The sequence below is a fragment of the Schistocerca nitens genome, chromosome 4 (assembly GCF_023898315.1).
Source record: "Schistocerca nitens isolate TAMUIC-IGC-003100 chromosome 4, iqSchNite1.1, whole genome shotgun sequence".
NCBI lineage: Eukaryota > Metazoa > Arthropoda > Insecta > Orthoptera > Acrididae > Schistocerca > Schistocerca nitens.
Genome location: NC_064617.1, coordinates 547,118,622 through 547,133,728, shown reverse-complemented (window position 1 = coordinate 547,133,728; position 15,107 = coordinate 547,118,622). Strand labels below are relative to the sequence as shown.

The 15,107-nt window shown below is 40.6% G+C and overlaps 1 protein-coding gene across 5 annotated transcripts in view; it reads right to left on the bottom strand.

The window, feature by feature from the left end:
- LOC126251857 (pseudouridylate synthase TRUB1-like) overlaps nucleotides 1–15,107 on the bottom strand; it is a 112,903-nt gene that overhangs the window by 32,269 nt on the left and 65,527 nt on the right. For all 5 annotated transcript variants that reach the window (XR_007545795.1, XM_049952535.1, XM_049952538.1 and 2 more), the window contains one exon: nucleotides 13,748–13,893. Coding sequence is in view for 4 of the 5 variants with exons in the window: in XM_049952535.1 (XP_049808492.1) it covers nucleotides 13,748–13,893 (146 nt within the window). In the remaining variant the exon portion in view is untranslated. The remainder of the gene's footprint in view (nucleotides 1–13,747; nucleotides 13,894–15,107) is intronic.

Genomic DNA, 15,107 nt, shown 5'->3' with positions numbered 1-15,107 from the left:
CTCGATGTTAACAAATTTCTCTTCTTCAGAAACGCTTTCCTTCCCATTGCCAGTCTACATTTTATATCGTCTCTACTTCGACCATCATCAGTTATTTTGCTCCCCAAATAGCAAAACTCCTTTACTACTTTGTGTGTCTCATTTCCTAATCTAATTCCTTTAGCATCACCCGACTCAATTCGACTACATTCCATTATCCTTGTTTTACTTTTGTTGATGTTCATCTTATATCCTCCTTTCAAGACACTATCAATTCCGTTCAACTGCTCTTCCAAGTCCTTTGCTGTCTCTGACAGAATTACAATGTTATCGGCAAACCTCAAAGTTTTTACTTCTTCTCCGTGGATTTTAATACCTTCTCCGAATTTTTACTTTGTTTCCTTCACTGCTTGCTCAATATACAGATTGAATAACATCGGGGAGAGGCTACAACCCTGCCTCACTCCCTTCCCAACCACTGCTTCCCTTTCATGTCCCTCAACTCTTATAACTGCCATCTGGTTTCTGTACAAGTTGTAAATAGCCTTTCGCTCCCTGTATTTTACCCCTGCCACCTTCAGAATTTGAAAGAGAGCATTCCAGTCAACATTGTCAAAAGCTTTCTCTAAGTCTACAAATGCTAGAAACGTAGGTTTGCCTTTCCTTAATCTAGCTTCTGAGATAAGTCGTAGGGTCAATATTGCCTCACGTGTTCCTATATTTCTACGAAATCCAAACTGATCTTCTCCAAGGTCGGCTTCTATTAGTTTTTCCATTCATCTGTAAAGAATTCGTGTTAATATTTTGCAGCCGTGACTTATTAAACTGATAGTTCAGTAATTTTCACATCTGTCAACACCTGCTTTCTTTGGGATTGGAATTATTATATTCTTCTTGAAGTCTGAGGGTATTTCGACTGTCTCATATATCTTGCTCACCAGATGGTAGAGTTTTGTCAGGACTGGCTCTCCCAAGGCTGTCAGTAGTTCTAATGGAATGTTGTCTACTCCCAGGGCCTTGTTTCGAATCAGGTCTCTCAGTGCTCTGTCAAACTTATCATGCAGTATCATATCTCCCATTTCATCTTCATCTACATCCTCTTCCATTTCCATAATATTGTCCTCAAGTACATCGCCCTTGCATAGACCCTCTATATACTCCTTCCACCTTTCTGCTTTCCCTTCTTTGCTTAGAACTGGGTTTCCATCTGAGCTCTTGATATTCATACAAGTGGTTCTCTTTTCTCCAAAGGTCTCTTTAATTTTCCTGTAAGCAGTATCTATCTTACCCCTGGTGAGACAAGCCTCGACATCCTTACATTTCTCCTCTAGCCATCCCTGCTTAGCCATTTTGCACTTCCTGTCGATCTCATTTTTGAGACTTTGTATTCCTTTTTGCCTGCTTCATTTACCGCATTTTTATATTTTCTCCTCTGATCAATTAAGTTCAATATTTCTTCTGTTACCCAAGGATTTCTACTAGCCCTTGTCTTTTTACCTACTTTATCCTCTGCTGCCTTCACTACTTCATCCCTCAAAGCTACCCATTCTTCTTCTACTGTATTTCTTTCCCCCATTCCCTTATGCTCTCCTTGAAACTCTGTACAACCTCTGGTTCTTTCAGTTTATCCAGTCCCATCTCCTCAAATTCCCACCTTTTTGCAGTTTCTTCAGTTTTAATCTACAGTTCATAACCAATAGATTGTAGTCAGAGTCCACATCTGCCCCTGGAAACGTCTTACAATTTAAAACCTGGTTCCTAAATCTCTGTCTTACCATTATATAATCTATCTGAAACCTGTCAGTATCTCCAGGCTTCTTCCATGTATACAACCTTCTTTTATGATTCTTGAACCAAGTGTTAGCTATGATTAAGTTGTGCTCTGTGCAAAATTCTACCAGACGGCTTCCTCTTTCATTTCTTAGCCCCAATCCACATTCACCTACTACGTTTCCTTCTCTTCCTTTTCCTACTACCGAATTCCAGTCACCCATGACTATTAAATTTTCGTCTCCCTTCACTATCTGAATAATTTCTTTTATTTCATCATACATTTCTTCAATTTCTTCGTCATCTGCAGAGCTAGTTGGCATATAAACTTGTACTACTGTGGTAGGCGTGGGCTTAGTGTCTATCTTGGCCACAGTAATGCGTTCACTGTGATGTTTGTAGTAGCTTACCCGCACTCCTATTTTTTTATTATTTATTAAACCTACCCCTGGATTCCCCCGTTTTGATTTTGTATTTATAACCCTGTATTCGCCTGACCAAAAGTCTTGTTCCTCCTGCCACCGAACTTCACTAATTCCCACTATACCTAACTTTAACATATCCATTTCCCTTTTTAAATTTTCTAACCTACCTGCCCGATTAAGGGATCTGAAATTGCATGCTCCGATCCGTAGAAGGCCAGTTTTCTTTCTCCTGATAACAACGTCCTCCTGAGTAGTCCCCGCCCGGAGATCCGAATGGGGGACTACTTTACCTCCGGAATATTTTACTCAAGAGGACGCCATCATCATTTAACCATACAGTAAAGCTGCATGCCCTCGGGAAAAATTACGGCCGTAGTTTCCCCTTGCTTTCAGCCGTTCGCAGTACCAGCACAGCAAGTCCGTTTTGGTTAGTGTTGCAAGGCCAGATCTGTCAATCATCCAGACTGTTGCCCCTGCAACTACTCAAAAGGCTGCTGCCCCTCTTCAGGAACCACATGTTTGTCTGGCCTCTCAACAGATACCCCTCTGTTGTGGTTGCACCTACGATACGGCTATCTGTATCGCTGAGGCACGCAACCCTCCCCACCAACTGCAAGGTCCATGGTTCATGGGTAGCCAATATGATCATTGTAATTCAAGCCTGTAACATTTCACCTAATTGTTATTAGCAAGTATGAAGTTTAAGCCATTTTAACATTTCACCTGATTGCATAAACAAGTACGAATGCTTAGCTGTTTTAACCTTTCAAAATTGGATTTATATACCACCTGAAGTACACACACATATATTCGACACCTCAAAACAAACACCCCCAAATGGTTTAAACGATTATTCTGTAATAATGTTGTTACGATGTATATTCTTTGCACTTTGCGATTATGTCTTCTCTTCTGCTGTACGAACCTTGCACCCAGCTGATTCCAGACGCCATATTTGTTTACAAATGTGGCAGTATACATGTGAAGTGTTACGACAGAAAAAGGAACCTGTGACCACTGGAGGTACTCTAGTTTACTTATTAAAGTTTACCATTAGATATCAGTTTAAATTTTTGTCAAAAGTTATCCAAAACCATATTCTGAAATAGTGTCTTGTTTCCCCACTAGGCAGTGCCACAAGTTCCTCCAAAATCGTAACACAACATACACACATATGTAATACTAACTAATGTAAATCCACCCGATGATGGAGGTTTAAACCTTCGAAACGACTCGTGGAAAAAATAAAATAAAATAAAACGGTTACTGGTAACAGTAAACTTGTTGTTTCAATTAATGTCAATAACAGTCACGGTAAAGCCTAACCTAAAAATGTTCGCATTTAAAGTTAATATCTGCAATTGGTGTAGTTATGGCTGTGGTGAAGCATGACAGCTCTTCATGAGGGGAGCTGGTGGGGTGAAAACGAGCCATGTTTCACCAGGCCTTATATATGGAGATATTTACAGGGGAATATGTATGAAAGCAAACCCTCAAATGGCAAATCAACTCAAGAAAAAGATATACCAGAGTACTGAGACAATCAGTATTAGAGTTCTGTATAAAATTAGTCCAAAGGTAATTTCACAAACACAAAAATGCATAGAAATGCAGTTTTAGCTTTTTTGACACATGTTTTAAAAGTTATCAGAAATACTTGTGTCTTTCAATGACTGAATATGCATGTATGGGACCACTTTTATCTTGAACTCACTGTGGTTCTTAGCAATCTGTGTGTCTTTGGCTCTATTTACCTGGTAACAAAGAGTACATAATGGTGTAGTCACTGTTTCTTTTCTCTCTTTCTGATCTCAGACTATAAAAGACGTAATTGGAAAAGGAGATTAAAACTGCCTGCAAATACTGCTCACCACCTTACTTTAGTTTTAACAAGTTTGTAGTATACTTGGTGCATTGCAGTTCAGAGAGGAAAAAAGAAACCCAAATCATTTATAATACTTGCACAGTATATTCATTGTGGAGGCTGACAATGCTGTCAGTTCACTGGAGATTATGTTAACCCCTTTGCTGCTACAGACATGCTCTTTGCATTCCGTGATGAATGCAGCTTTGTTGCTGCTGTTCTGCTCACCAAATGTTGCTAACAGTGTTGAGAGACAGTGTTCCGGCTGCTATGAAATAATTACCATCCAATTTTACAAAAAATCGATTTCTATACATTTTAATCTGGCATCTTCATATTGTTTGTCACAGTTAATGTGCAGCATCAAATTAAGTAAAACACTGCACAAAATTTTAGAATTTGCAGAGGTAAAAACATATTGTGTAAGCTTTGTGTAGAATGATTTTAGCTCATACATTGCAGTGTATGAAATGCAGATAAGATATCAAAATTTTATTTTGACAGCAGAAAAATATCTCATTTTGTTTTCGAGTTGATAATTTTTATATACATTAGACAGCCACACATGACATTCCCATTTTCCTGTGTTACAACCCCCCCGAGCTTAGTGGTTGCAGTATATCAGAATGACCGAGAGGTATGGTTTAGGAGACAGGTGACTCATGCCCAATGTGCAAAGAAACACAGGCGAGTGTGTCAGTGACTTTATTGAAACGAAGGTGTACAGCCAGCGTTTCGTCGATTTGAGTGAAGGCGATGTGCAGCATGTGTGCGTGGGTCAGCGCCAATGCCAGTGCCAGAATCTGCAGCATCACCATCCGGTCACCCAGCCGTGCAGGTGTAGCAGTCCTACTCACGCCATGGCTAAGTGGCCGCCACGGATGTTCGCTGCACCAGTAGCCCATGGCATTTCTGACTGGTCCCTCAAGCACAACTTGTGGGCCCAATGTAGAGTGCTGAAGGGAAACGCCATGCGCCATCATTGCAGCAAGCCTTAGCTGCGCTGGCTGTCTGCCCAGGGTAGCTTGGTCAATGGCCACAGACAGCTTTGCAACCAGGAGGCTGAGAGTTCACATCCAGGCCCTGCCCCTGTGGACCTTGTGGATGGCAGCTTCTCGCAGTCCGCTGGACAATGTCAGCCAGAGAAAGAGGCCAGCAGCCCTCTCACTCCTTGTGCCAGTGCAGCTCCAAGGTGTGGCCCACCATGCCACAGCTTTGACGCATCTGCACGGTGGAGGTTGGAGGTAGTTTCTGCAGGCCAGTTGGCCACTGAAATCCATCACCAGAGGTCGTTATGGATGGCCAGCAACTTAAACAATCGTCATTCTCTCCAGTTCTAGATGAGGATAAAATGGCAACACAACTGCCTGATTTCAGCCTCCTGGCTCGTTTATTTATGCATCTTTTCCCTGCTGCCCTGATTACTTCACAAATGTATACAGTGCCCACTGGGCTGTGCTATCTCACCTGCGAACGTGTCATAACCGAGCCTCACAGAATCATTTGGGAAATATCAACACTGACCATGCCTGCCATTGACGTGCCAATCGGTCTCTTACTGCTATCTTTGAACCACAGGTGTATGAAATTCACAAGATTCTCCAAATCCATACCTGTACTAATTTGTGGAGCAGCATATCTCCTCCATTCCGACAAGATTCGTCCCAAATTGTTAACATCATGCTTTCACTCAACTATCTTAACTCTATTAATTTACATATTGAGGACAAGGTTGTGAATTCACAATACAGGACTTATGCTCACACTTTACGTCTATCATGTATCCCTTATCATACCCTTATACACTAATTAAGACCTTAGAACTAACTGTTTCCCCGACCAATATCAGTCAATCATTCTACTTGTAATTGGTGTGTTGGCACATCCACAACCCTCTTGCATCTTTCCCAGAAATAGAGAACACAAAAGCCTGCTAGAAACACACCATAATGGTCAATGCACTCACCCTGTTCTTCCCACAAATGATGTACATGCTGCCACATATGTACCTTCGAATTTTCCCATTGCTGGGACTTTATTAATCAGTCTAAGGACTGCAAAAGCTCTGGGTTGAATGTGTCATTTAAATATGTTAAATTTTGAATGGGTGATACCATCAGAGATCTTTCTGGCCAATGTCATAACAGTTGAACCTGTAAGCATAGCTGGAAGACAAAATCCATCCCGACTACCTCACAAGTTGTGCCATTAATGATCATTCCGCTTTTCCCAAAACACGAGGTGGTTTTTTTTTTTTTTTAAAAAATGCTACTGGTCTGCCTTCTTAGCAGCAATTCAACAATACATTTTCCAGTGTGACTACGAAGTATAGCTAATGTGTACCCACCCTCTGAAAGCATGTTCAGGCTGGCTGAAGCTCCTTCCCACAACTCATTCCATTTACTTTCCCCAAAAACAAACTCGCCTCACGTGTCCACTTATCAGTCCATACTTGGTCACTCAGATCAATCACAACCTTCCCCTTTACAAACAATTCACAAAAAAAGCAATATCATTAATAATAACATGAAAAACTAACAACTCCAGAGAAAAAAAAAACAACAAATATCCCCATGGCAATAAAAATACACACTCCCTGATACTCTACACACACACACACACACACACACACACACACACACACACTTACAATTACACAACTTACTTACACGACCTTTACCTATAAGGCACATCATGCACCTTAAGATGCTCACCAATTCCAAGTTCATTCTTTTTACCCTTTATAACTTTCCTCTCCTGGTTGGTTGCTGACATGGTATCCTCTCTACCACTTCTTTAAATGGTTTTATGCAACTGACATGTATACTGGACGTTCTTGTGAGGAACTGTATCTTCATGTTGACTGGTGAGGTCATTTCCATGACTGGTATGGTCCCTAGTATTTTGTTAAAATTTTTTTCATTTTTCCTCTTTGATGTATGGGGACTAGTGACCATTACCCACTGCCCCACATGGTATTGCAGCAATTTACCAATGCATTTCTTCAGTTGTTTGTGGCATTCTAGTGGCTTCGTGTTCACCTTTTGCACATTCCTCCAAACTTCTCTAATTCTTCTGGCAAACTTTCTCACCGACTCACCATATGCACCTACTTTAGGAATCAAAACATCAAAAGGAGATGACATTTTCCTGCCATACACCACCTCAAATGGCAACGAGCCCATTGCAGTATGAACCTTCGAATTATAGGCACACTGTACATAATGTAAATAGGCATCCCAGTCATTGTGCCTGGAACCTATGTAATAGCTCAACATCTTTGCAATTGTCTTGTGTACGCATTCTATTCTCCCATTGGTCTGCAGATGAAAGGGACTTGTCCATAACTTTCATATACGTAACATGCGGCATAAAATTCATACCCTTGGTCCATAATTATGGTCTCAGGCATCCCAAACTTTAATATCCATTTGTTTACTAACGCCTGAGCTACAGAACTTGCCCATTGGTCCTGCACTGGCACAATTGCCAAAAATCAAGAAAAATGATCGATGGTCATGAGAATGTACCTGTTTCCTGCAGGTGTTTTATAAAATGGTCCGAGGACATCCTATCCTAACATAGAAAATGGACAGGATGCCTCTGGTAATCTTTGCAATGGCACTTTTGTGCATAATGTCGGCCCTCTGCACGCATGGCACACAGTCCTTAATATACTGCTCCACGTCACACTTCCTGTTCCTCCTCCAAAATTGTTCTACTTGCACATCCGTCCATTGCACGTTGCCCACCGTGACCTGACACCATATGGTCATGAGCTTGCTGCAAAGCTTCCTTCTGAAAACCCTATGGAACCACCACACATGGTTCACACCTCATCATTCTACACAACAAACCCTCATGCATAACAAATTGAGGCTGTGACTTAACTCCTTACAAAGCTGCTTCTCCATGCGATCTCCCTGGCTTATGGATTACCTCTTACTCTAATTCACAATGCTTAAGTGTCCACCGAGTTAATATACGAGATGGATCTTTCAAACAAAGCAACCATTTCAATAAGACATGGTCTATCATAACCTTAAACTTCCTACCATACAGATAGCTCCAAAAATACGTATACCATATATTACTTCCAACATCTCTTTCCCATTGTTGAACAGTTATGCTCCGCCTTGTTTAACTGCTTTGAAGCATAGGCCACCGGATGTTCCTGACCATCTACCATCTGTCCCAAAACACAACCGACAGCCTCATTTGAAGTATCACATGAAAGAATACAACTCTTTCTTAAAATCTGGAAAAATCAATGTTGGATCTGAAACTAATATTTCTTTCAATTTTTCAAATACCTCCAGACATTCCTGCGACCACTGTAATTTTGTCTCCTTCTTCATTAGTTTGTTCAAGGCTCCAGCTATTTTCGCAAACTTCTTCACGAGCCATCTATAATAATTGCAGAGGCCAATGAAGGACTATACCTGCTTAGTTGTTTGTGTTATCGGATAATTTTGAACTGTGTCTGTAAGATGAGGATCGGTCTGTACGCCACATTCACTAATCACATGCCCCAGATTTACCTGACATGGCGCAAAATGGCACCTATCCCCACTTAATGTCAAACGTGCCAATCGTATTCTACTAAAGACACCCTCCAAACATCTCACATTATCTGGTGTATTCTTTTAATACACAATTATGTCACTGAGATAGATTAAACAAATTTTTGGATTTAATCCCCTCAGTACCCTACCTAACAATCTCTGAAAAGTTGTTGGTATGTTCTTTAGCCCAAATGGCATGCGTTTGTAAAGAAAATGTCCTGCCGGGATGCTAAACGCTGCTTTCGGCCTATTTCAGGCGCCACCTTCATTTGATGATCAGCTCCTGAGGTCCATAGTTGTAAAGACACTAATCCAGATTATCCAAAGTTACCGTGGTGTTTGGCATTGGATAAGGATCCGAAATGATTTGGGCATTTATATACCTTCAGTCACAGCAAAATCTGTATTTCCGTGTCCCATCCACAGATTTCTTTGGCATAATGACAATATTTGCACTCACGGGACTATCACTTGATTCCATGATCCCATCCTGTAGTTATTCAATAAATTCTTCTATCAGTGCTTGAAACTGTTTTGCTATATAGTATGTCTTCTTACAAACTTGTGTGCTATCCTTTGTCGGTGTATGATATTGCGTCAGTGGGGTTGCCAATAACTCTCAGTTCACACAAAATAAGTCAGTAAACCTCAACAACAGGTTTTCCATAGCCATTTGATCACTACACTTGAAATGACCTACTTTCCATCATAACACTTCCGTATCAACAGTTTCCTTGTCGCTTTCCTCTAGGCTCGACCTATTGAAGTCCCCAGACTTCCGGAGCGGCTATTATTCCACCCCTTGAAGGTTATCCACACAAACTGGAGTCATCTGTCCCCCATTAATGTCATTCACTTCTGCTAAACTCCTGTGGATAAAACAATGTGAACTATCCAACTCTTCATTGCTTAAGAAGGGTTCAACCACATACAATGTTTCCCTCAGCAAATCAGTATCCACTAAAACCTACACTATCTTCCCCGTACCTGCTGGTATTTTATCCTGCTGATCAGTCTTTATTGAAAACATATGCAGTTTTGCTGGTCTTACCCCCATGATAGGTGAACCCTGTGCCATTGACTCAATTACAACTGTTTCACCCCATTTGAAACAAAATCTCCCCGAGTTCCACTGTGCATTGCAAAAGATCAATCTTAGCAAGATGTTTGTCAAGAATGTCTAGCCCGAGAATAACTGAATAACCTTCACCTATGGATGGCAACACCTCCATGAGTTCGTTGAACTTAGTTTCCCTGATCAAAAGCTCTGGTGCCATCTTCAGGCCCAATACACCTTTATACAAATAAACAAACTTGTCGTATAGCACCATAAATCACTGGATAGCGTGAATTCCAATCGTTATACACTTGCTTCATATGAAGATGAGACAGCAACTCAGTGAGTTGTCTTCGTGTATTGCATTCTGGGTCTGTACATATGTTTTTGCATTAAGCATACGGATTCTATCAGAGAACAATTCCACAGGCTCGTTGCGCTGCATTGACAACATACTTAATTTCTCCCAAAAAGATCTCACACTGTTCTGTTTTTGGTAATACTGGCACAGTCCAGTGGCCCACTTCTAGAACGTAAGTGCTTTACTCAATGTGCCGTAATAGACAACAAATGATTTGATGTCCTTGCCAAACACATTTTAGCAACATACAGGGTTACATCATCTGACCACCCATGTATTTCTGCAGCATCTCCAACATCCTGTTGCCTTGCCCGAGAAAGGATTAATCAGTTCGACCACTGTTGGGTCATACAGAACAGAAGGCACTCCAATCCAGACTTACTCTTCCGTGACTCTGATTGGAACTCTCTTTACAAGCCTCTAACTCATGACTAAGTTAAAATTTCTCTGTTCCATGCCCTTCCAAACTGCTCTGTTACCACTTGCACTTGCTGAGTTAAAGTAGCAACTGCGCCTGAGGTAGTAGCATGTGTTTTCACCATTTTGCATATTCTACTTCCACCTTAATTCAACTGTCTTTTTTAAAACAAAAAACAAACTCCCATTTAACTCTACAAAGAAAATTTAAACACAAATTAATTCCTCCAGTGAATCACCACCCATCTACACTCAGTACAACTACTAGACAGGTGACCAGTACACCTACATACAGAACAGCTGCTGCAGCTCTGGTACATGGCAGCTCATGCCCAGTCAAATTACAAAATGAACACCTCACTGCCACTAAGTTATCACGTTCACCATTACCTCTAAACAAAGATAATTCCATAGGTTCCTGTGGTCTCAAAAAAATAACTCTATAAACATATTGTAGCCCAGTTCACACAACAACTCTGACAGGGAGAGCAAACAACATAAATAAAACTGCATCATATTGTGCTGAAATGGTGACACCAAACTTACATAAAGCGACACTGAATCACTCAGCACTCACCAAAACCAACTCTCTCACCAAAATGTAGTGTTGGAAATTGACAAACACTTTCGAACACAATGTATTGTGTTGGAAAGCAAAACAACTACTTTCTGAAACTACACTGTTAAAATCCCACAGGCTTAGGGGTTGTAATATGTCTGAATGACTGAGAGGTATAGTCTGGGAGAGAGGGGGGCAACTCATGTTAAATCATGCAGAGAAACACCGACAAGTGTGTCATTGACTTTATTGCATCGAAGGTACAAAGCCAGCCTTTTGCTGATTCTGGTAAAGGTGCTGTGTGGCATGCCTGCATGGGTCAGCATCAATGCCAACCTTGGGATCTGCAGCATCAGCATCCGGTCACCCAGACTTGCAGAAGTAGCACTCCTACTCTTTCCACGGCTATGTAGCTGCAGCACATGTTCGCGACATGGTTGACTACTCTGTCAACCGCAACTCGTGGACCCCATATAGAGCACTGTTCTTGTAGTGAGCCTCAGCAGCACTGACCATCTGCCCAGGGCAGCTCGGTCAATGGCCACAGACGGCTCTGCACCCACGAGTTCACACCCTGACCCCACCCCTGCAGATGGCAGTCCAACAGACAATGTCACCCAGAGAGCATAGGCCAGCAGCCCTCTCACTCCTCATGCTGGTGCAGCTCCAAGGTGCGGCCTGCCCAGCCACTGCTAAGACATGTCCATGCTGCGGAGGTTGAAAATAGTTTCAGCAAGCCGGTTGGCCACCGATATCCATTACCTGAGGCCGCTGTGGTTGGCCTGCAACTTAAAGAATCATCATTCTCTCCAGTGATAGACATGGACAGAATGGCGACATGCCGCCTGATTTGAGGCTCTGGGCTCACTTATTTATAAGTCTTTTCCCTACACCTCTGACACAGTTCTTCTGGAGGAGACATGTGCGGAGTGCTCTTTAATAATTACCGCATCGGCTTTCCTCAGCCCAGTTTGGCCCCAATACACAGATAACTAGACGTTGTAACTGCAACATCTGGATTCCTCACAACACATCAGTGCCCTGCGCTGGCCTGGTTACACTTGTATACAGTGCTGGCCAGGCCTTTTCACCAGCAAGTGGTGTCGTAACCTCACCTCACAGAATCATTTCCAAAATATCAATGCTGCCTGCACGTGCCAATCAGTCCCCAAATCAACACCTTTATTTATTCATGGTGCAGCACATGCTTGTGTATCAGGAATCATGTGGTCACAACAATCATCATATTTCATAAACGGTTCAAGATATCAAAAGGAGGTTTCTTGCAAATGATAGCCTGCAGCAGTGCCAGATGTGCATATGGTAAAAACCTCTTTATTCTGCAGAAAAAAAACTAATCACCTCACCTCAACAACTCAAGTTTTTTATCTTATGGAAAAACTGTTGTCTGTTCTTGTAATAATGGTTACAATGAAACTGACAAACACACTGCTGTTGTATTGAATAGTGACCACTGATGAAAAAGAATTTAATATTCAAATAGAGGTACACTTTAACCCCCCAGTGCTTGGTCGCAAATTTACATCAATTTATTAGTGATTTTATGGTGTGATGTCAAAATTTAAAAAATAAAAACAATAGACCTACACAGTCTGCATTTAATTTTAATTGACTTTTGATTCCACAGACATAATGACATTATGATATGAAGAGGGTCAATACAGAATTAAATCTTAATAAACTGATGTATGTTCATGACCACATTGTGAGTAATGACAATTAAAATCAGTATTTCCTCGATCGCTCATTCTATTTGAAGTGACACTGTTGCAGCTCCAAAGAGCAAAACACTGTTTGTATTCTTGATGCACTGCAATGTGACTGATTAAAATTAAATGGGAAAGTTTTAACAACAATGGCACATGTTGATTCAATCATGTGCATGTATTTCTGATTCTTCATACATTTGTGTGTAGTTATATGCGATTTGAGTAATGAAAAGACTATTGCAAATCAACATCAATTTGTAAAGAACCAACATCATTAATGTCATCAATATGATACTCTGTTTAACAGAACATTAAATACACTGTCCATTCTAACAATAATGGAACATTCACAGTTAAATAACAGCTATAACTGTATACTGCCACTCTCACAATGCACGGGTAAAGTTAAGATGACATGCTGCATTAAACCGGAAATAAAATAATAAATGATGGCAGATTGTTTCATGTGTCACTTATGGCATAAAGAGCTGATGCTAGTGTTTTGTGGCCCTGACAGCCATTTTATGTAAGAAAGATGCACTGCATCCCACATATCTATTCATCTAGTGAATGTAAGACTCTGCATCAATATAGTAAAGTTCTGTTCAGCTGTGTATCTTTATCTCCTTGTAAAATAAGGATGGGATGGTACACCACTAGAGGAATGTTGGTGCACCTAATGCAGGAGTTATCCTTCACCCTTACAATTACTGCCAATAACTTTTCAGCAACAGTGCACTAACCATGATTTTAGGATGATGTGTTTACAAAAGGGGGTACCATGTCTGATTCCCACAAAATGCAAAGTCCAGATAGTTATTTCGAAAGGTAAGCATCTGTCTGACATATACACATAAGTTGGGAACATTATGAATTGAACATACATTGAGAAACAATACCGGTGGCAGGGGAGTGGGAGAAGCACTGTGTGTAAACTGAAGTTTCACAATATGTGCAAGTGAGTCAGTTAAGAAGGTAATATTAAGATGCACTATGTATAACTAATGCTAACATGCTTACCAAGTCCTAAGTCATGAACCAAACTTCGTACATAAAAGCCAGGTCCACAAGACAAAGCAAGTTTAAAAAATGGCGAGTTGAAATCTGTGCACTTCACATTGTAGCACATAACGTGTCGTGGTTTCATTTCCACATTGATACCAGATCTGTAAATGGCAAAGAAAATCAGTTATTACAATCATCTACAACTACTGTTTGAATTGTAAATATAAGTACTACTAAGATAAAGCATTAATGTAGCCAAAATTTTGCAGATTCAGTGTCTCCCTTTTGTCCACAACTTGGACACCTCAAATACTTTGTAAACAGTTCTACAGACTGAAATAGTTTTGGCAAATAACAATACTCAAAGGAGCAAGAAATTTGCTGTATTGGTATATCGAAAGGAAAATTCGCTTGAGAAAAATATAAAGTTATGACACAGAATTGCTGGCCTTTACTTAACTTTAGGAGGCAAAGTTTCTGGTACTGTTGACAAATGCATACAAAAGTAAGAAATTTTTCCAGTTTTTGGAACTGCTAGTTCCTTCCTCAGGGAGGAATGAGGGATAGGCTGGGTAAGGTTCAAAAGGAATGGCAGGTGACTTGGATCCCAAACCAGAATTATTTTGTACTTTTATATGCATCTACTGGCAACAGTAAAAAGAAAATTGCCTCCTAAGGGTACTTCTGGCCAGCATCTGCTTCAGTTTGATATATACAGTGTAGCAGTTCGCCTACTTTGTTTCTTCGTTGATTGTCCTCTGTGTCGACATACTGGCTGAAATATGGATTGAGGAAGTGGTACTACTGTCTACTGTAAATGATGTAGCCGACAGATGCACATTTGTGTTTCACTGTTATTTACTTTCACTTTTCACAAGCCCCCACATACACATGTAACATGGCCAGTGCACTACTGTTTTACTTTTGATAAGCGTCATTAATAGGTTGCAGGCGAACATCCACAAACTGCTACAATAGTTTACTGTTGAACATCTACGTACAGTAAAAGGCCAACCACAAAGTTCACAGTTCTTGAAGAACAGAAAGGTAAGTATGGAGCAGACACTGTCACTGTTTTAACACACGGCCTAATTGCATAACATTTATTACACTGTTAAGCTGAAGCATTGTTGTCGTTCTAAACAAACAGGTTCCTCGTCTGAAACTCGGACGTGGACCTATAGTCATAGGTACTGAAACTACAAAATGTTCGAAGTTAAATTTACAGGAATTACAATTAAAACTTAACTCATTCGATTAAATGAATACATTGAAAAATTGGTACTTTTTAACAGTTTCTTCTACTACAAAAGTGAATTATTTGTTTAAATCATGGAATTAACATATTTAGTTATGCAAACAATACTTTTGACAA